This window comes from Halictus rubicundus, chromosome 13 (assembly GCF_050948215.1).
Source record: "Halictus rubicundus isolate RS-2024b chromosome 13, iyHalRubi1_principal, whole genome shotgun sequence".
NCBI lineage: Eukaryota > Metazoa > Arthropoda > Insecta > Hymenoptera > Halictidae > Halictus > Halictus rubicundus.
In genome coordinates this window covers 1,215,193-1,236,767 of record NC_135161.1, presented here as the reverse complement: position 1 = coordinate 1,236,767, position 21,575 = coordinate 1,215,193, and the positions used below count along the sequence as shown (strand labels likewise).

Sequence of the window (21,575 nt, the reverse complement as noted above, 5' to 3'; positions counted from 1 at the left end):
CCATGGAATAAAGATAACTTAAAACGAATAATCTATTTTATTGCACATCGCACAGTCGCACAAGTTATAAATAGGTGAATGCCTATAGCCTAATCATCCGTAATCGCAGCATTTTCTACCACGCATTGTGTTGTCACGAGTGCTTGGAATTCGCGCGCCATGCTGACTTCTAATAATATAGCGACGTATCAAGAGAGTTACGAAGAGAGAGACGGCCCAGGCTTCAACTTCTTGTATTTGCGTCAGTAGCGAACGGTCAGAAATGTACAAGACACCGGACTTCTCAAGAGTCTAGGTATTATTCGAACTTGCATGAAAACTGGTGTACACTTAAGAAAAAATTGATAAAAGAAGTGATGTGCAGTATGGCGCTGATAGAAAAATCAAAAAGTAGTATATCTACTACTTCAAAGTATAATGTTGCTCATTCAGACAAACTTGGCAGGTATAAACAGAATATTATGCATGGTTCTTATACTAATTGTTAGACTGCGGAACTTTATGCATTTATAATAAAATTGAGTAGATAAAATTTGAAATTACAAGAAAATTTAAAAAATCCCACGGGTCGATATACTATTTATCATCTATTAAAATCAGCAAGTGAAGAAATAACATTGCAGTTGGTTTCTATTTCTTGTAACCGATGCAGACAATTTTTATTTTGCATAAAGATCCGCAGTCTACTAATTATACATATCAATAATCCGAGAGAATAATTATCTACTTTTAAACGGTAAATCAGGAAAGTTGTATATTAGGGTGGACTTTAGCTATACTTGGTGAAATTCTGTTTTGCGAGATTTTTTCACGCCGCCCTCTAAAAGATGAAGTTAATCGGATAAGAGGAAGACGTGGCACATTCACGTTAAAGTTGAGATAAATATGATATTTTATATGAAGGAAAGACATTTAATTATGTCACGTTTAATTACGTTCTTCTTGTGCAAAAATATTAATGATAATAGTGTCACAATGTAATTTTTTCAATATAACAATTAACTAAATCTTATATTTTTGTAAATATATATGTTACATTTTACGTACGTTATTGAAAGTACCAGTTCCTTTAGTTGTTTCTTATATTAATTTAAAAAGCAGAGAAATTATCGTTCGACATAAATATGTTACATTTAATCAGAGCATAATATTTTTAACTGGATGTGGTGAATATTACATCATGTAATAGTTATACCATTACAATTTAAAAAATCAATTTCTTGGCTCGTCTAGGTGAGACTGCTCTCTTAAAAGAAAAAACAAGTGCCTTTATTTTTAGCAAACTTTTAGCATTGGGTGTTCTATATTACCAACCTCTACCCTATGTATGCATAAAAATTGTATTACACATGCAATAAAACAGTGAAAATGATATTTTTTTAGGTATTTACAAGCAGCAAAAGACTTAGCCGCCGGTGAAGTAATACTTCGAGAGAATCCGCTTATTGTGGGACCAATAATTTCCAGCAAGGATTACGTATGCTTCGCCTGTTTACGTTTCCTACCAAAAGTGAGAAAAATGTCGCAATACCTTTGCTCCAAATGCAATATTGCACCTTTATGCGGCTCCATCTGCGAGGTAATTGATAAACAAATTTCACAATTTATTCGCTGTTAAAAAATTCTAAAAAATATAGCTCGCTGCGTTCCTTATACAGTTTTATTCCAGTCCGTCTTGAAATGGATACATTGCCGAAAGTTTGTAATCACTTTGTAACTTAAACAAAAATTGATAATTTCCTGGGTCGACAAATAAATTACAGTCACAAGAAACATCTACATATATTTAAAAAAGAACTTTTAGATCGAAAAATATTCTGTTCACAAAAATATTCTGTTTCGCAGAATCCACGTATTTCACATCATTGAATTTGTTATTTCGTACTACAAATGTAAACCGTGCAGCTTTAATAATCCTTAGACATTATTCAAGTTCTTTGATGACTATATCCAACAAATTTTAGCTTCTTTATGTATAGAAATAATAGTGTACAACGCATATTTACTAACTTTGGATAAGTGTTTTTTATATTTCTCATGTTCAGTTTCCGAAAAAATCATAAAAAAGATAAAAGCAGTTTAAAACTATCTAGGTTGTAAATGCATAAATATGTGTAGACAATAATCAAACTAGAGAGACGGACTTAAAGTTGTTCAACTTTTGTAAATACTTTTAGATTCATTTCATAATGTTATACTATATATTTAAGACCTCGACAGATGGCGCTGGAGTCGCGCGTCTCTGTTGCTTGCCGTTGTTTCGGCGTACAGTTCTTCTTCTTGCCTTCGCATATAGACATTAATGTAAATGGTCTTATTCTTTTATTTTTATGTAAATCTTCTTTGTCCTTGGTGTTTTGTTTTTCTTTATTAAATGTGTGCTCTAACCTGTGGATGGTTAGTATCTGAGTTTTTCACTTCTTAACATATAAACTGAAAATATAAAAGATTTATTAGATGTCCCGGTTAATTTTGAGGATTTCCTGTAACTGACTATAACCATAAATCTTCTTGTTCAGATATTTTAAAAGTTAATGCGTCATTTAAAACTTGGACACTTAAAAGTACTTAAAAAGTACTTAACCTTTGCCATTTGCATTTATAAACGTGACCTTACTATAATTGCAAATAGAAAGCGGTAAACAGCATTTTCAGCGCATGTTACTATATTCGGGAAATGGCCGCGAAGCTTACCCATTCACCTCAACAATTTATCCCAAGTCCGCTCCATTGCTCCAAAGGTGTGAGTACACATTGGTTTTGGCAATTCAGACATGGTGACTTTGATTTTAAAGAAAAAATGTGGAATTATTTTCGTTATTTTCATTCGACTTCAAATAACCGACCTCTTGATCCGACGTTGCCAAGTCGTAATACGTACGTCGTAATACGCAAGTATGTAGTACGTACAGTGACTTCCATTAATGTTCGGACACTTTTTATTATTTAAACAAATAAGTTTTTATTATGTAAACAGATGTTTAAACCAATACATTTATATTACTTAAACGATTGTTAAAACGATTACATTTTAATTATTTAAATTTTATTTCTTTTTATCGTAAAAATCACTTATTGCCAGAAAAGTGGGAAGAAGTTACAGCTAGCAAAGGAGAAAATTTTAAATAAAATGCAATTTGTCGTCCTTCTAAAATATCGTATTTTTTTCTTCTTTAGAAATCTATGAGACATTATATGAATAAGTTAAAACAAAGTTCTGTCGTTCCTCTCTCTTTTTTGCGAATATAACAAGATGAGTTCTAAACGCAAGCTGGAAACATTAACATTGGTTGACAAAGTAAAAGTAATTGAAGCAGTAAACACTGGATCGAGAAAGAAAACAGATATCGCTAATAAATTTGAGATTCGTGTTTACACACTATCGGCGGGTATCTCTAACGGTATCTACCGTATCTACGGTATGCCAAAACGACCTGAAGGTTGCTTACAAAGAGTTGTGCAAAACAAAATATTCATTACATGAAAAAAAACAAGCATTGGTAAGTGCTTTACTAACACTTAGCGTACGTTCTGCATAAAAGGTATTAATACTCGACCCGCCGATTGGCGCCAGTCTGTGGAAAAGGTATTAATACCCTTCCCGCCGATAGTGTGTTAAGAACTCTATCAACAATTTCAAAAAATGTGTTCGAGCAAATCGGCTCGACGAAATCGGCTTGGCGAATGATCGGTGTTCTTCCCGTCCCGCTTTTGGGCCCCTCTCACCGCACTCTGTTGGCCGTCAGAGCGAGACGGATGGGGCGGGGAGGAAACGTATAGCACCGAAAATCGCCGAATGTCTCCGCCAATCGCTCAGTTCGCACCGCGGTTTCGTGGAACGCGCGCTCAGTGTCGCCAGATAAGGAGAGTGAGCACTAATCGAGGGAAAAAAGTTACACTCTCTCTGCCAGTACCGGATTAGGCACGTCACATTGTGACACATGCACGACAGAAATGAAACGCGTCACGTGACCGTGCCGTGGCGGAAGCGTAGGGAAAAGCGTTGTAGAAGGGGAAGGTAGAGTGGGGAGGCCAGTCTCAATCTAGCGACACAGCGCGCGCTCTCTCGCTCGACAGCAATTGTCCGACACACTCGTTCCAGTGTTGCCAGATCAAGACTTGTGTCCCCACTCTATCTCCCCCTTCTATGACGCTATTCCCAACGGTTCCGCTGCGATCCTGTCGCGTGACGCGTTTCGTCTCTCTCGCGCATACTCCGGTACTCGCAGAGGAGAGGGTGACTATTTCCCCATAATTCGTGCTCCCTCCCCACATCTGGTGACACTGACTCGCTCGTTAACAGTAGTCGCGCTCACACATATAGCTCGTTTCGCTCACTCTCATTGTCTACGCACGATTTTTCTCGGCTACGAACCTCGCGCTTTCAGCTTTCGATCGCTCTTGTGAAACAAATGAGAGGGTTCGTTGGACGCGCCGATTTCCAATTCAAAAAAGAAATCATTCAGAAGAAGGTCTTAGGAGCTAGTTTAGATGTGACGAATTTCCTCATGTGGAAAATTATTTAACACAGTGGTTTAAACAGTGGAGACAAAAAATGTTGCTAGAACATGTTGCTTTACAAGAGTACTAATGTTAAAAGAGAAAATTGTTTGCCAAATCTCTGGGCCTTCTTTATTTTTATTTACACCTCCACACGTTGAAAAATTAACCGTGATACAAAGCCTCCATAAGACGAATTTTCGTTTTGTGAATCTGTTACACGAAACCACAATTAGCCGAACCTCTACAGGGTGTTACATAAATGTTCCGACTTCTTGAAAGGGACGCACAGTGCGGTTCGAAACCGTGAAAACGCGAAATAAATTCATAGCGTTGTTATTTATACGTTATTTTTTATGAACAGAAAGTATTTAGGGGTTTCTTTGGGCGTAGAATCTGATTTTAGAGTAATTTTTTTACCACGATAAACAACAAACAACAAACAACAAACAACAATTATAAACTACCTTTATATAGGGTAATCAAGGTTTTAAAGTGCCAAACTTTGTCAGTATATTCGGTGGGCCTAAATAAGAAAAAAATGTTACATAGACATAGGTTGTTTAACGCTTTATTAAAAAGTTATCAACAAAAATAGGGGAATCTTATACGTTTAATAGAATCCATACCTTTATGTATGGAGAACTTTAAAGGAGAAAGTTTATTCTCATGCTCATTTTTATACATTATAAAAAAATTACACACTCAAAACAATGTTAATCCAATGTTGTAGTGGCACAACAAATCCAAACTAAAAAGACCGAAACACAGCGTAGAAATGTTTTAAAAGGGACTTTTCCTTCCGGGGGAAATATTTCAAACCTTTAAAAATGGAAAAATGTGTAGCATCGTCCATCTTAAGCACAAGAAATAAGTCCGTAAAATTTATACATATAAAGTCAACCAACGTCCCACGTACAGCTTAGGGATAACCCAAATTATGGTCATCTAGTGCACGTTCAGTACCCGGTGTTCATTAAGTATATGGTACGCATTATACCTAACCAGGTAAGGGGACGGGAACCAGGTAAAATACCAATTGAATTGTAGACGTTCCATTAGTAATGATCTGCATAATTATGTGTTATTAACGAAGGAGTCTTAAACCTCGAAACTAGCAAACGCGTCCATTCGTATTGTATAGTAAGGATACCTATTGTAAATGGATGTGAACTGTAAATAATATCCTTATCGTCCTTACCTTAGTTTTTCATATAGTTCTCGAATACGAGATCTCGACGAGGTGTACGTAGGAGTAGGAGGTCTTAAGAGATTCATTTTCAAGTTTGTTATATGAAATATGTACTTATGATATTTGCCCGTAGCCGCATTAATTTTTGTAATAATATTAAGAATGGAATATGTAGTTTATCTTCTGATCTTTGGGTCAGAAAAACTTCAGTGACTGCACAAATATTGTTATAACTTTCGCAGCTGCAAGCGGCTACAGCCAATTGTTGTTCAGTCACCTTCGATAGGTTCAAACAAATACATCCGTGCAAGATTCATCGTTACCGAGGATTAATTTTTTTTTAGGTTTTTTTTTAGGTTAAATCTTAAAAAGCAGGAAATAAAAGGGATTCAGGAAAGGATATTGTTTAAAAGGTTAAAATTATTGTTATTGCTTTCATTTTTTACATGCGTGTAGCTAAAAGGTTGCTCTTTGACACTACATGAGTAGATTTTAACTATTTCCAATCAATCACAAAATATAGTGAGGCCAACTACACCAATTTCAGCTAGACATATAATCCTTCTTTTTTTTCGCTGTTTTCAACGCTCTGCAAAAAAATTCTGAGTGACTTAGAGTCATCCACATGTATGTCAAAACTTACTTCAGACATATAAGAGTTTATAATTAAAATTTCAAAAAATTTCATCGACATTGAAAATTCGACTTTAGTTCGTGTTTTTACGGTTTCGAACCACTGTTCGACGGACGGTTCCTGAGGTCATTTGAAGTGACATTTTCCTTTGCAAAAATATCAGCCTCGGCTTTATTAAGGAGTTATTAACGAAAAACACAGACCTATCAGAGCGCGGCCACGGTGCGCGATGGCGGGCAGAGCGTCCGGCTTGGAGCATTGTAACATGTATTTTTATAAATTGATTCAAATGTTTTCTTTAAAATACGGCAGAACTTTCCCACCAACCTAATATATTTTTATAACAGTTTCAAGTACCCAATATTTGCAATTTTTGATGCTCCGCGAATTAAAAAACGGAATTTCAAACAGGAAGACTCGTAGAATACGACCATATTTTTAAAAAATTTTTTACACTTTAACCGGTGGTAAAATTTGCAGAACAAAGATGTTTCTAATATATTTTCATTAAGAAATTACATTTGCGTATAACATGATAAATTATTTAAGAAGAATTGTATATGTATGATTTACGTATGATAAAATACATATAAGAATGTGCGATGCTGTTTCACTAATTGTAAGTGCCAGGAACGTTTCCTATTACCATGGTGTTGTAAAGGAGAGATACGGATAGTTTACCTCAGGAGCTGTGGAGCCTCTAAAAACATTTTTTTTTGTGCCATGCACAGCAGGGAACTGTCAACGCGCTCTCGAAAGGCCATCTGACCTTAAGGTCAATGCATATCTCACAGGCCAGTCCGGCCGGCTCAACATTACAACCCTAGTTTTGGCCCTAGCGTTTAGGAGCCGACAACCGTGCCAGGCTTTGAAACCGAATTTCTTCTCTGGCCTGTCGACATGTGTGCATTAAAGGGTTAATCAAAATCAAAAAACTTATATGTGTTGGATCATTGAATCGATTAGAAACTAAAACAATTTATTTAAACTAAGATTGCACGCATTAAATTAAAGAGTAAAATAGTGGCAACTTCTGCCTTCTACAACGCGCACCGCTCGCTTCGACGTCAACTCAACAACTCTGGGCATCATCGCATTTTCCGACGAGTCCTTCCGCCCCTACCAACTTTCTCCGAACACCCCCGACTTTTGCCAAACGGCCCAAACGTTTTCACTTTTATAACTCTTTCAGGCCCCACGCTCGGTTCCTAAAATACGCGTTCTAGGTAAAGCACTAAAATTATAAAGCCCTAACTCTAAACCTACGCTTGGCTAGGTTACAACGAATAATCACGACACATACTACAGTATTATCTCCCATAGCGTGACATCCTCGGGGCTCTGGAGTTTCAAGATTCGTGGAGGTACTACGTTGTTTGAAGTGTTCCGAACATAGAGAAGGACAGTGCGTAAACGACAAAGAGAAATTGAGGGTCGAGGCAGTCGGCACAGTTTAAAAGGCTGCTTATCGACTACAATGTCATTGCAAATAGAAAAGTTATTTATTTTTCTTTTTTTTTTACACAACTTTTACCAACGCATTTGTGAGGTTTTTCTGATTAAAATGAGTCTAAATACGGTATAATTTGGACCATATCTACTTATTTAAAGTGTGAACATAACTCGCTATGATATAGGTAAATATGATTGAAACTTTGTTGAGTTTGGTCTTTTTTTAACCAGAGAAATCTCTCAAATCTATTGATGAAAGTTTCGTACAAGTGGAACTAAAAATGAAGAAATTAGTTCACAATGAATTAAACTAACAACTTATTGTTCAAACGAGATCCCACTTTGTATGGAGAAGTTTTTCTCCCACGGTAGAATTTTCTAATCTCTTTCCTGAGAACGAAAAGCGTCCCAACAGGCCCCCTTTTATTAATTGAAAAATACCGTATGGCTTCTTTTCGTAGAAATTCTTTAGAACACTCCCTTCTGGCATCCGTTAATTAAGTTTCTGATAGAAATAGCCCAGATAACTTTCCATTAACCCCCCTTTTAACGAAAATCTAACTGAGGCCTGGTTGTCATTAGAAGTGACACAAAATGTTAGTGTGACCCTACGTGACATCAGATTTCAAACAGAGCACCCCTTCCATTTTCAGGCTATATAAACCCGCTCATTTTCATCTTCTTCGGTCAGTAGTCGTGCAGTCACGTGTAGAGTCACGTCGCGTCACACTCATAAGAGTCAATTCTTGTGAGATCGGGTTAAAGTCACTTTCGAATCAAATTTTAACCTTATAGATTCCGTTAGTTCGATATAGATTCTATTTGGCATTTCATAATTGCTCTCAGACCCCGCATTGCCAGTGCGTCAAAACCATGCATCATAAGTAATAATTCTGTAATTGTATACTCACTCTGAATTCATTCGTGACACCAACACTTGTAACACAATTCTCAATTCAGAATACATTTGTCTTGTTTGGTAAATCGCGTAACCTACAAAACCTTAATTATTGCCTTGTTACGAGCCGAAGGCTAGGGCAGTTAATGCTTGGACCGAGGTTTGTTCGCTTCCGCAGAAATATAGAGTGGTTTCGTGGACTAGCCGATGCCTATTTCATCACCGGGTTGCCCACTAGATAGGGAGGTGGTGAATTAGCCGATCCCTGTTTCATTACCGGGTGTCACCGGAGAGGTTTTCGTGGACAAGCCAGTGCTTATTTCTTCACCGGGTGTTACACTAGGTAGAAGGGCTGCGTGGTCTAGCCGATGTCTGTTTCGGCACCGGGTTTCCACTAGATGGGATAGGTTTTCGTGGATTAGCCGATGCCTATTTCATCACTGGTTTGCTCACTGCAATAGAATGGGTAAGCGGAAGGTTTTCGGAAGTCAGCCCTCGCAACGTTTAAAGATTGTTGATACACCTCGAGCGGTAAAGGTGTATCTGTGTGGGAAAATACTAGTTACTGGAATTCAAAAGGATGTGGAAATCAGATTGTAGACTCTCTTATGTTTGACAATAATATAATATAAAAGTAATAGGGTATTGCGAAGGATTGTCGCGGATACTAAGTTCCGTTGCTCTCGGTTTTGACGCACTGAGAAATACGGGGGTTGTGTTAACTGACTTGCCTTGAACGGATGTAGCGGTTAAGAATTGATTCGAAAGGGACTATGAACCCTATCTCACGACGCGTATCGCTTGGTCTTCAGTTTCAAACTAACCCGTTCATGAACAAGCTTTGGCCCTTTGTATAGTCCGATTTTGTTTAAAAAGAAGGCAGTGGGGGTATGGAAAAATCTGGAAGGGATCCCTCCAAATTTTCCATATGCATGCACTTTCCTCTAATGGCGTAATTGTTTATCATGGCATATGGCCCGGACCTCTTGCAGGGAGGGACTCCTCTTCAAGAAGAGAGTAAGAGACTCACGTACACAGAGTCTCCGTACGTAACAACCCAATATCCTAATCCAATAACTGAACGTTCCCACACGATACAATCTTACCAATCGGATGCATCAATTAAATTATATATAAGTTACGAAGCCTACTAACTATCCTAGCGGCTCCCTGATTTCGCATCAGGTTCGTCCGCGACATACCACAGTCCAACAGAGATTTCTCCAACTTAGTGATTCCCCAATTTTGCATTGGGTTCGTCCACGTAAACTATACCGTCCTAGCGGCTCCCTGATTTCGCATCAGGTTTGTCCGCATCCTTCAACTCCCTGATTTCGCATAAGATTCGTTTGTTAGTTATCCAACCTCCCAGCGGCTCCCCAATTTCGCATTGGGTTCGTCCGCGCTGTTACACAACCTGCTAGCAGCTCCCCGGTTTCGCACCGGGTTTGTCTGCGCGTCTCTCCCAGTGACTCCCCAATTTCGCATTGGGTTCGTTCACGAAGTTTCACCCTCCTAGCAGCTCCCCGGTTTCGCACCAGGTTCGTCTGCGTTTGACTCCATTCCTAGAGGCTCCCCGATTTCGCATCAGGTTCGAGCTCAACGTCTATTATCCTAGTGGCTCTCCAATTTCACATTCGGTTCGACAGCGTACCTTAGCTAAGAAGTTGAAACCATATTCCTGAGGTAATAACTCCTCGCCGGCTACTCGCGTTGCTCACAGCCCTGGCTCGTAACAGCGGCATCTTTCACACTATGGCTAAAGACGGTTCTCTCACTATGGGAGAGAACACTGTACATACGTACAAACTATGTATAAAGTGTGATCAGTCGACATGATATAACGCATGGTCTGTGACAAATATCAATTATCTCGTGGTTTTTTCCAAATACCAAATTATCTTTTTAGGAAGAATCGAAGTATCATACAACAGACGAATGCGAAATATTCAAAAAGAACCAGGATTTGTCGTCCGAGAATATAGAAGATATCATTGGTGTGTTGTTGCCTTTGAGATTATGGCTTTTAAAACAAAGAGATCCAGGAGCATGGGGACAAGTAGAATCTATGGAAGCCCACATACACAAAAGAAGGAATACGCCTGTGTGGAAGGACAGAGAAATCAACGTTATAAATGTACGTAAACTGTATTGACACTTCTTTGGATCTGTTACTCATCATTTATGAATTTCTATCTAAAGATTTACGTTTGTACTGCAACCAGATACATCGTTATATGTCCAAATGTACAGAGTGTCCCACCAACTCTGTTGCAAGGCGATAGATCCGCTATTTTTTAAAAAGTGTTTAACAAAAAAAATCGCTCGGTGCGGGATTCGAAACGGGGTCAAAAACTTACCGCCTTCGCCAACGGGAACAGTTGAGAGTCACACTACTTAGTATATGTACACTAAGGAGCAAAACTGAGTCCACACTATTTCAAGCAACATAACTTTTTTAAAATTAGATCAAATGACTTGAATGTTATTGAGAAGTTAGAAGGATTAGTTTATTAGACGAGGTGTAAAAAATTTAAAAAAAAAATTTGAATTGGTCGGAATCGCAAAAGAAATAGTAAACGTTGGTTTTTTCAGCTTTTTTATCTGAGCCCGTATTGAAAATTTAAAGAATGTGTTTGATTCGCTCGAATAAATTATATCCATGCTGAAAATTTCATCGATCTTGGTTAATTCGTTTACGAGTTATAAACGCTTAAAAGTGGGAAAATTGACATTTTTCACGATTTTTGACTTAAAATCGCACTTTTAATCGTAAAAAAGTTATGTTGCTTCAAATAGTGTGGATTCAGTTTTGCTCCTTACTGTATTTAAATGTAAGCAGGTATCAAATATTTTATATTGGATTTTTAAAAACGTACATTATTTTTCTGAATACATAAAATGTTTAATATTACATAATATAATTACAAAAAAGTGAAGAAATATCGAAATAATTAATTTTTATTTTTTTCAACTACGATGCACTTCATGAAAAACTCTGAAAACATTTAGAACAATGGTTCTAACAATGCCTAACTACTGAATATTTATAAAGCTGATATCTCCAAAACTACAATATGAAATCCACTGTAATTGATGTATGTATATGTATGTATTCATTTATTGTTCTCCTCAGGGTTACAATCCCATTACATCACATCTCCTTCAACTCGCAAAATCGCAGACCACTAATTACACCGATAGAGAGAGAGAGAGAGAGCTACTGTCGCTTTTCAATATAATAAGTATAATAACATAATAAAAACGGACCTAAAAAATATAAAATAATAACAATATATCACAATAAAATAAAATAAAACCAATCAACCATAACGCTCGCCATAACGCTCGCCATAAATACAATATAATAAAATAAAATAAAATACATTTAATATATTACACTATGTAAAATAAATAAAATAAATAACTGCCGTAAAGTCATCAGCAAAAAAAAAACAAACAAATAAAACATAGCATACCACTCTTTTCTCTCACACACCCACACGCGCACACACTCCTCCTCCTACACCTCCCCTTCCCTAACCCGCGGACCACCTCTTCCGGTCGCTCACCATTCATCGCAATCCTCCATTCGCACCTTCCCTCCATTCCTCCACCCTCCTCATCCACTTCTCCCCTCCCCCCTCATCATCCAACACTTCCCCCATCTTCTCCTGCCAACCTCCTTCCTCATCCAGCCTCATACATTCCTCCCATACATGCTCCCACGTCTCACTTATCCATCCACACACTCTACATTTTCTCTCCTCCTCATCCATCCAATATTTTCCCTCTTTTATACCATTTCCTAACCTAAACTTTGCCACCCTCTGCCATCTACTCTCCCCCCATCCTTTCTTTAAGTAGCCCGGCAGACCCTCCCCCTTTACCATCCCATACCACTTATTATACCTTGATTTCTTTATCTTTTCCCACCTTTCCTCCCTCTGCCTTTCCTTCTCCCTTTCTACCAGCTCCCCACTTACCTCCTCTCTCCTCTCCTCCATCATTTCCTCCATCTCCTGTATTGTCCACCCCTTATCCTCAGAGAAATCCCGTCTTTCCTTCTCCCACCCTTCTCTTACTACTCCCCTCCTTTCCCTCCCTCTCATCTCTTCCCAACACAATCTCGCTAATTCCCCTCCTTTGCCCTCTCTTAACTTCTTTGCATACCCCCATGCCCTCAACCCCGCCCTGCCCCTCATTAACTCTCTTTGCAATTCTTCCCTAACCATGTACCCTGGCGGACACTTTTCTACTTCTAACACCCACTTTAGGTATCTCTCCTGCATCCTTTCCATACCCTCCCTTTCCTTCCACCCCCATATTTCTACTCCGTAACTCATCACCGGCCACACTAATTTATCAAAAAGCCAAATCCTCCTACCCCAGTCCTTTCCAAACCACCTCTTCCCTATTCCCCACACTTGTCCCATCACAGCCGCCCCCTTCCTTATCCTTTCCGCCACTTGCTCTTCCTGACCCCCATCCCTCTTTATTACATATCCTAGATACCTATACCTACTGACCTCCTCCAGTGCCTTACCTTTCCACATCCACGTCACCTTCTTCCACCTTCCCCCTCCCCTCCTACTCCTCATTATCTTTGACTTTTCCGCGTTTAGCTGCAGCCTTTTCCTATCCATATAGCGCTCTAGCACCCCTATCATCCCTTTCATCCCTTCCTCCTCTTCCGCCAGCATCGCTATATCGTCCGCATACGCTAAGGTGTATACTCTTCTTCCTCCCACTTTCACCCCTCCCCATCCATCCCTTTCGAGTACCTCGTCTATGTCCGCCAATAACAGCGTGAACAGCAGAGGACTTAGCGGACACCCCTGCCTCACCCCTCTTGCTGTCCAAAACATTTCCCCTTCCTCGTCCCCTACTCTTACCTTGCCTCTCGTTTCCCTTAGAATCTCCTCACATCTCCCTATTAACCCTTCCCTCACCCCCTATCTCCTAGACTCCCCCACCAATACATCCCTATCCACCGAGTCAAACGCTGCTTTCAGGTCTACAAACAACACTACCAACTTTCTTTCCTTCCTCCTCACCTGCCTATTCACTATATGATTAAGCACGTAAATATTATCCATACATCCCAACCCTTTCCTGAAACCCGTCTGACTGTCTGGCAGTATCCTCTTCCCCTCCACTTCTTTTCTTAATCTTTCTGCCAAAATCGCTGCATACACCTTATATGCCGTTTGCGTTAGCGTTACTCCCCTGTAATCCCCCACCTTTCTACTTTCCCTTTTCTTCGCTATTGGTACCACTACCCTTTCCGTCCAGTCATCCGGCCATCCTTCCCCTTTCCATACCCTATTGCACACCCTCCATAGCCACTCCTCCACTTCTTCCCCTCCATACTTCCACACCTCGTTCAGTATCCCATCCCCACCTGCCGCTTTTCCCTCTTTCAAACCCTTCACCACCCTGCTGATCTCTCCCCTTTCTATTTCCTCTTCTCCATCCTCACCTCTCCTTTTTGCCTCTCCCTTCCTCACCCTCCACTCTACTCCCCCCATTAATTCCCTAAAATGTTTATCCCACTCGTCCATCCTTATTCTTTCATCCACCCGTGACCCTTTCCTCCTTTCCTTCCTTATCAGCTGCCATACCTGCCTTTCCGTTTTTATGCCCTCCACCTCTCTTTCCCACTTTTCCCTCTCCTTTTTCTTCTTCTCCTCGCATAGTTTCTTGTACGCTAACTTCTTCTCCTTTACTTCTATCCCCTCTCCTCCCCTCTTTTTCCATCTCCTCAACTCCTCCCTCACCTTCTTTTTTTCTTCTTTACATTCCTCATCCCACCAACCTTTCCTCTCCCCTCTTTTCTTCTTCCCCATTCCCTCTAATGCCTCCTTTACTCTACCCTTCAATTCTCTCCAATCCTCCTCTACTCCCTTCTCTTCCCAATCCTTCTTCCCAAATTTCCCCCTGAACTCCTCCACCCCTTCTTCCGTCCAACCCCCCTATCAGCCTTCTCCTCCCTCCCTCACCCCTCCTTTTTCCCCTACCCTTTCTCCCTTAAGCCATACCGTCAGGGGCAGGTGATCTGAGTCCACCCTTTCCCCAACCTCCATCCTTTTCACCCCATCCCTCGTATCTTCATCTCCCAATATATAATCTATCACCGAATTCCCCCTCTTTCCTATGAACGTCCACTCCCCTAACTCATCTCCCTTTACGTTCCCATTTAGTATCCCCCACCCCCTCTCCTCTAAATACCCGCACAACCTCCTTCCTTCTGCATTTATCCTCTCATCTTTGGATTTCCTACTCCCTTTCCCTTTTCCCTCATCTTCATCTTCCCCTCCTATCCCACCCCCTTCTCTTCCCGTCCTCGCATTAAAATCCCCCCCTATAATCACCCTCACACCTTTTTCTCTCCCTTCTATCCATTCTCCCAGCACCTCCAACTTCTCCCGCAAGTCCCCATTTACATACACCCCAATTACCTTCCACCATCCCCCCTCTATCCTCATCTTTATACCCATCACCCCCTCCCTTCCTCCCTCTTCCCCCCTCACCATCTCAATCTCCTTCCTTATTCCCATTAGCATACCCCCCTTTGCCCTCCCCATCTTTTCCTCTCTCCTTGCCCACTGTGCTTCCCATACATACCCTCTTGGCATCCTACTCCTTACCTGTTCCCATCCTCTCTCCTCTAGCCACGTCTCCATCAACATTATCACATCCCACTCCTCCAACCCTTTCCAGAAGTCTTCGTCCTTGTTCCTCAATCCCGCCACATTCCAGAATGTCACCTTAACCTCCCTCTCCCTCTTCTTCCCTTTCTTTCCCTCCCTCCCTCCCTTTACCTCCACTGCCCGTTTCCCTGCTCATCTAACCAACTTTCTTCTATTTCGTCCCATTGCTTCAACTTTCCATTCACCCACATTTTCATGTACCCCACCTGTATACTCCTTCCTTCCCTCCTCTCCTTCTCCGCTTCCCTTTCAATTTTCCACCTTGCTCTTCTCTCTTCCTCCGTCAGGTCGTCATCTAACCTTTCCTTTTTCCCTCTTAACTTGCTCCTTTCCCTCATCACCTTCCTTTTCTGTTCCCTGTCCACCATCTTCACCAGTACCATCCCCCTCCCCTCCTTTCCCACCCCTCCTATCTTTCTTATCTCCTTAATTCCCTCGTCCTTCAGACCCATCACCTCCCACACCCTCTTCACCTCAGTTTCCATGCCCTCACCCTCCGCTCGAATCCCCCTTATTACCACGTTGTTTCTCCTCTCCTCCCTCTCCTTTCTATCCTGTTTTACCACCATCCTCCTTCTATTCTCCTCTCCTTCCCCCTTCCCCATCCTATCTTCTATCCCTTCTCCCCCCTTTTCCCTCCCTTCCATCTCTACCTTCTCCACCTTTCCCTCTAGTCCTTCCATTCTTTTCTCTAGCCTTTCTCTCTTTTCCACCTCTTCCCTCCTTTCCTCTTCCCACTTCTCTCTCTCCCTTCTTCTCCCCACTCTCTCTTTCTCCAACTCCTCTTTCATCTCCCTCATCTCCGTCATCCTCTCCTTCATTTCCCTCATCCCCTCTTTTATTTCCTTCATCTCCGCCATCTCCTCCTTCATTTCCCTCATCCCTTCTTTTATTTCCCTCAACCCCGCCATCATCTCTCTAATCAAGTTCTCCCAACCCTTGCCTAACCCTTCCGTCTCTTTCCGAACCTCCTTCGGTGACCTCTTCGTCTTCGCACTCTTTGTAAATATTCCCCTCATCCCCTTGCTCCCTCCCCCTTTTCTTCCATAAGTTGTCAAAACTGCTCCCACTACTTCCTCCCCCTCTCCCTATCTTTTCCGTGACCGTCGGCTTCCCCCCTCACCCCTCTCCCCCTTCCCACCTTCTACTTCCCCTTCCCCTCTGTTACTCATTTCTTCCTCTTACTCTCACTACCTATACTACCTTCAAATTTCCCGCTTTCCTCCTGACCCTATCGCCACCAATCAGCGCCACCTACCACTCCTTCTCTCTACTCCCGCGTTCGCCTCACGAAGGATGCCGCCAACCTAACCTCCAATCACTCACTCACTTCTACCTTTCTCACACCTCCAGCTCCCTTTTTCACTCTTCCCCTTTTTGCCCAGCTACCCCTATTCCTCTCGCTCTCTTCTCCCACACTCTCTCACCTCTCACTCCTCTCACTCTTCACTTTCTCTCACCAAACATTTCTCCGCTCACTATACACGCCAATCTCTCTCGCAACCGGAAACGGAAGTCCCACTGTAATTGATGCATTTTTTCGAATTTTTGGAGATTTCCAATTTTATTAAACATGTTTGCATAATCCGAAAAATCTGAAAAAATACACATTACTAATCACGATAAGACACAACTAACGTAATAATATAAATATGGTCAACTGAAAACTTCAATATAAAATCGGCAATTTCATGCTTTTGGATCTTTTTTAATTGATTTTGTAACCAAAAATTCTGAAAAATTCACAATAGTATGTGCTGTTAGGTAGAATGTTCATGAATTTTTTCGTAATTTTTTGTTGAGCAGAACAGGAGAAATAGTGCATAATCCACTATATCCAAGTCTACCCTATAACTACCCTTGTGGTACAGAGTTGAAACTTTTCACAGAGGGTTTTCTTTGGAAGCCCTATCGAATGGTATGGACAAAGACCAATTTGGTTTGGGGGCACGTTTGACCATCTTATCCGGCAATAGTGTTGTAGGTTTCCTCAAAAAAACTTTCTCTTTGATTAAACGCCATAGAAAAAAAACCAGAGATTGGTTTCGTCTTGATCTCAGCTATTACGTTCTAACAATTACGTACAGAAAAACATCGATGACCATGAAATCTCGAAAAAATTACCATGAGGAAAAAATTATTCCCGCCATAATGTGTTTCATCGAACGAAATAATTTGTCCTTTTGACATATCGCGTGGCATAAAAATGACGGAGACATCGCCTTGTAACAGAGTTTGTGGAACACCCTGTGCATGAAGATTATGTGCGTGATATGCCATTATTAGTAATGATAATTTTCATGTTCGAAATATTTATTAACTCTTTTGTTAGACGACGGCACCCGTGCCACTATTGGTTTAGATTTTCAATAAATTTATTTCACGACTCAGTTTGTATTGATGAAGGTCGATATGCAAAATACTTATTATTCACCTAATCATGTAGTCTTATTGATCTTTTTTCATTGACCACCAAGCTCGAGAGTGGGAAATGAAAAAAGGAATATTTTTAATATTAAAATTTAATAAGGAAAATATAAAATTTAATAAGGAAAACACAAAAACACATATATTAGTTTGCTGTTTGTTCTGAAAAAATCGTTGAAAGGTAAAACTCTCTGATGATATACATATAATTTCATATATGTAGTTCACTTAATTTGTGTATAACTTACTCACGTTTTTCGTATTTCGGGAGTACCGAAATCGGCACTTTAGAACCCCTATTTTTCGCAACAAATATACGATAATAACTCAACAGGGGGTTAAACTTAATCCTTATAAAAATATAATAGATATAAAAGATCTAACTACTTCAGTCGACTTAAAACGTTCTAAACCTATTAATTTTCGATAATGGTAAATGTAATAATTTAATAGTTTTTCGCAAACAAATGTATGATAATAGGTCATCAAGGCGCTAAATTTAATCCCTGATCATGACGCGTCTACTTCAGAACTTTTACAACAACTGTGCGGAATTTTAGACGTAAATGTGTTCGAGCTGCGATCTCCGGGAGGTGTGGACGGGCTTTTTTTACGAGGTTTATATATGGTAGCCTCCATCATGGCTCACGACTGCAGAGGAAATACTCATCTTACCGTGGATCATAATTTTCAGCTAACTGTGTATGCGAGTTTACCAATACAGCAAGGCGAAACTGTATTTTTCAATTATACGTCGTCTTTTTTGGTTTGTAAACTGTCAGCTGACTTTTTGACATACAAGGAGCATTGCCCAATTGTCGATCACCGATTTTGATAAAACTTTGCACATGTATAGTTCAGACAGAAATATTTGTCACATCATTTATTTTATCAGCGGATAAACTTGTTTAGGAGGTGAAATTACCTGTCAAAGTGACGGTTCGGAAACTTTCTAAGCTCAATAATTCGAAAACTAGCAGACATAGAAAAAGATTACACAAACGAAGGTTAAACTTCAACTTAGCAACCTAGAAATTTTTAACTTTATAATATACAATCCTGTACATCCTGACGAGAAAATGCCAAAAATCGAAGTTTTACGATGAGGAATGCACTGGCTTAACGTCACCTTGGCAACCTAGAAATTTTTAACTTTTTACTATACAGGGTGGCCCAAAATTGTTTCAACTCTTTGAAATGGATGGTTCCTGAGCAAAAAAAATGTCTGCCTCAGCATTGTTAAGGAATTATTTAAAAAAACACAGACCAATCAGAGCGCGTCCACGGCTCGCGATGACGAGGAGAGTCTGGCTCGGCAGCAGGATCCACTGAGCAAAAGCGTTGGTGTCGCACCGCGGTGATGCAATGAACAAGAGAAGGAGCAGAAATTGGGCAGCCGCTTTGAAGACTGTGTAAAACTATACACACATAGAAGAAACCCATATACGAAACTTGCAAGGGTTCACGAGGGCTCAATCTGACGCTTCAATATCGCAATGAGCAATTCAGAAGTGGTCCATTTGCTTTCCTAAAAGTTCAATCTAGGACTATTCGGTCTCCAAAATGCCTATTTGTACGTTATCGTAGAGTAATTTCTAATATTCGACATACCCCGCGGTAGTGGGAATATTTCGACGTCGGCTAATTCAGAAGCTTTGCGACGTATAACCCGGATTCACTGTATACGACAACCGAAGGGGTATGCGAAGGATGTATGTTTATTTCGCACAGACGCCGTGAAATTTTTCCACACTCATGATCACTGTTCACATTTACCAACACAGCTATTGTAGGAATATTTTTAAGTAACTCCTACACCTTAGGTGTGGCGTATCGGGTAGAATAATTTGACACCGATTAAGCTAATATCCTTTATTTTCAACTCGATACTTCGTAAACGCACTCTCATTCTCTCTCTATCAGTCTCATATCCATTCGGAAAACCCAATCAGTCACGTACGCCCTGCGCTTGGCACCCCTAAACATTTCACTCCTATCACCGAGACCCAAACACTCTTCTTTCACACTTCGGCCCAGACAGACTTCCTTTCACGCAGAACCCAAACACGTTGGCGCCACGATGTCGCGTCAGTTATTCTAAACACAATCACTCTAACACAGTCACATTCACAACCCTACACTATCTACTTATAACAATTGCAATATTATTTACATTTGAGTACACATCACAACATTTGTAACAAAAATAAGTAGGTGCATTTTAAAACAGTAGGGAGATTAATATAATTAAAAAACACCAACTTACTATTTTCAACTTGATAAAATGATTAGAGAAAGAACCAGATATCCGTCTGGCTCCTGTCCCTTGCAATAGCAGCAGCCAACTGTTATTTTACAAAGAAATTCGGAAACTATTAATCAGTTCAAATGTAACTATTAGCACACACATATTAGCAACCGTAAGCTTCGAATTGACAAGTCTTCGGAGATGCTTTCTCTACCGCGGTTCGAACCACACTGTTCTAACGCAAGATTTTTCTGAAAAGTTTAGGGAGGGCATTGTGCATGTCGAATATGCACGCCGTAACATGCTTACGAAAACGACGTGATGGTCAGACGAAAACAGGACACCAGAGGGACCGCTGTAAGACTAGAATTTCTGAAAATCATATGTTTCAGTTTCCTGTAGATTGGTACGCAGAGTCGATGGGTAACTGTTCAAAAGCGTCGTGTGTCCTTCTTTTAGAAAGCTTCGGTGGCCGGTTTGGATTTGACCTTGATCGAACTACATGTGACGAACAACATCGCAGACGACGTATCGGTAAAAAAGAATATATGAAATGCCGGCTGAGGGTAGTAAAAAGATTGAACAGTGGCGCAAGAGGAAAAAGAAAACTGAGACAGAAAGCTAGCGGCTAGACATGATTGCCAGATTTCATCCTTCGCCTCACTGTTGCCACGTCATCAAATCCATTTTATCTACAAGCGTTTCGTGAAACGAATTCCTGCCTCATGAGCCCGATTCAGCCGACCAATACATGCTAACACATACATTACCACGGACGCGTAGGTATACGCAGGACTCGTTGTAACATTAACTCAGCAGTTTTTCGCTAATATCTCTGAAACGAAACTCGAACAGCGGTCACGTGTATGCAAATGATAAGGGAATCGTTTGATTTTTATTAATTTGAATCAGTTTATTGTTAACATGATAATAATTTTATACATATTACCAGGGCTTTTTAAAGAAAAGGTGCCGGAACTCACATCCTGTCAAAAAGAAAATTATATTCAAATATCATTTAAATGGAGTTTAAAGCAGCTTTCCTAAAGGTCCAATCTATGTCTGTTCAGACTCCAAAATGCCTATTTCTATCTTATCGTGGAATAACTTGTAATATTCGACGTCACTTGATTCGGAAGGATCGTGACAGCCAGATTTCTATCAAATATTACAAATTACTCCACGATGAGGTATTTAGGATATGAGGAGTAGGCAGTGATGGGTACGACGCGTGGTGGTATAAAACGATTTATTATACTAAGGCGTGGATGAGAAAGTGCTACAAAGTCACGCGGAATCGACAGGTCGGAAAACGTAACGCGATGTGTCTATGCCGAAGGTTCGTAGCTTTCTGCCTTCTGCTTCATGAGAGCGCGTTAATAAGGTCCCCGAAAACCGTTAGAATAAAGGGAAGGTTCTCCACCCCCACAAGGGCATGGAGAAAGTTTCCTCCCCCGAAACAACTGCATCCGGGGACTTCACTCTTAAGGATACTGTAACAGTCGGGCCGA

The 21,575-nt window shown here is 40.3% G+C and overlaps 1 protein-coding gene across 4 annotated transcripts in view; it reads left to right on the top strand.

Moving 5' to 3' along the window:
- The first annotated feature begins 232 nt into the window (after positions 1–232).
- Positions 233–21,575, top strand: part of LOC143360216 (SET domain-containing protein SmydA-8) — a 30,046-nt gene continuing 8,703 nt past the window's right edge. For 2 of the 4 annotated variants that reach the window (XM_076798871.1, XM_076798874.1), the window contains exons 1-4: positions 233–445; positions 1,384–1,579; positions 10,586–10,813; positions 18,298–18,582. In XM_076798871.1, the coding sequence (XP_076654986.1) occupies positions 357–445; positions 1,384–1,579; positions 10,586–10,813; positions 18,298–18,582 (798 nt within the window). In that variant the 5' untranslated portion in view covers positions 233–356. The remainder of the gene's footprint in view (positions 446–1,383; positions 1,580–10,585; positions 10,814–18,297; positions 18,583–21,575) is intronic. The other 2 variants (XM_076798872.1, XM_076798873.1) reach the window with 2 other exon arrangements.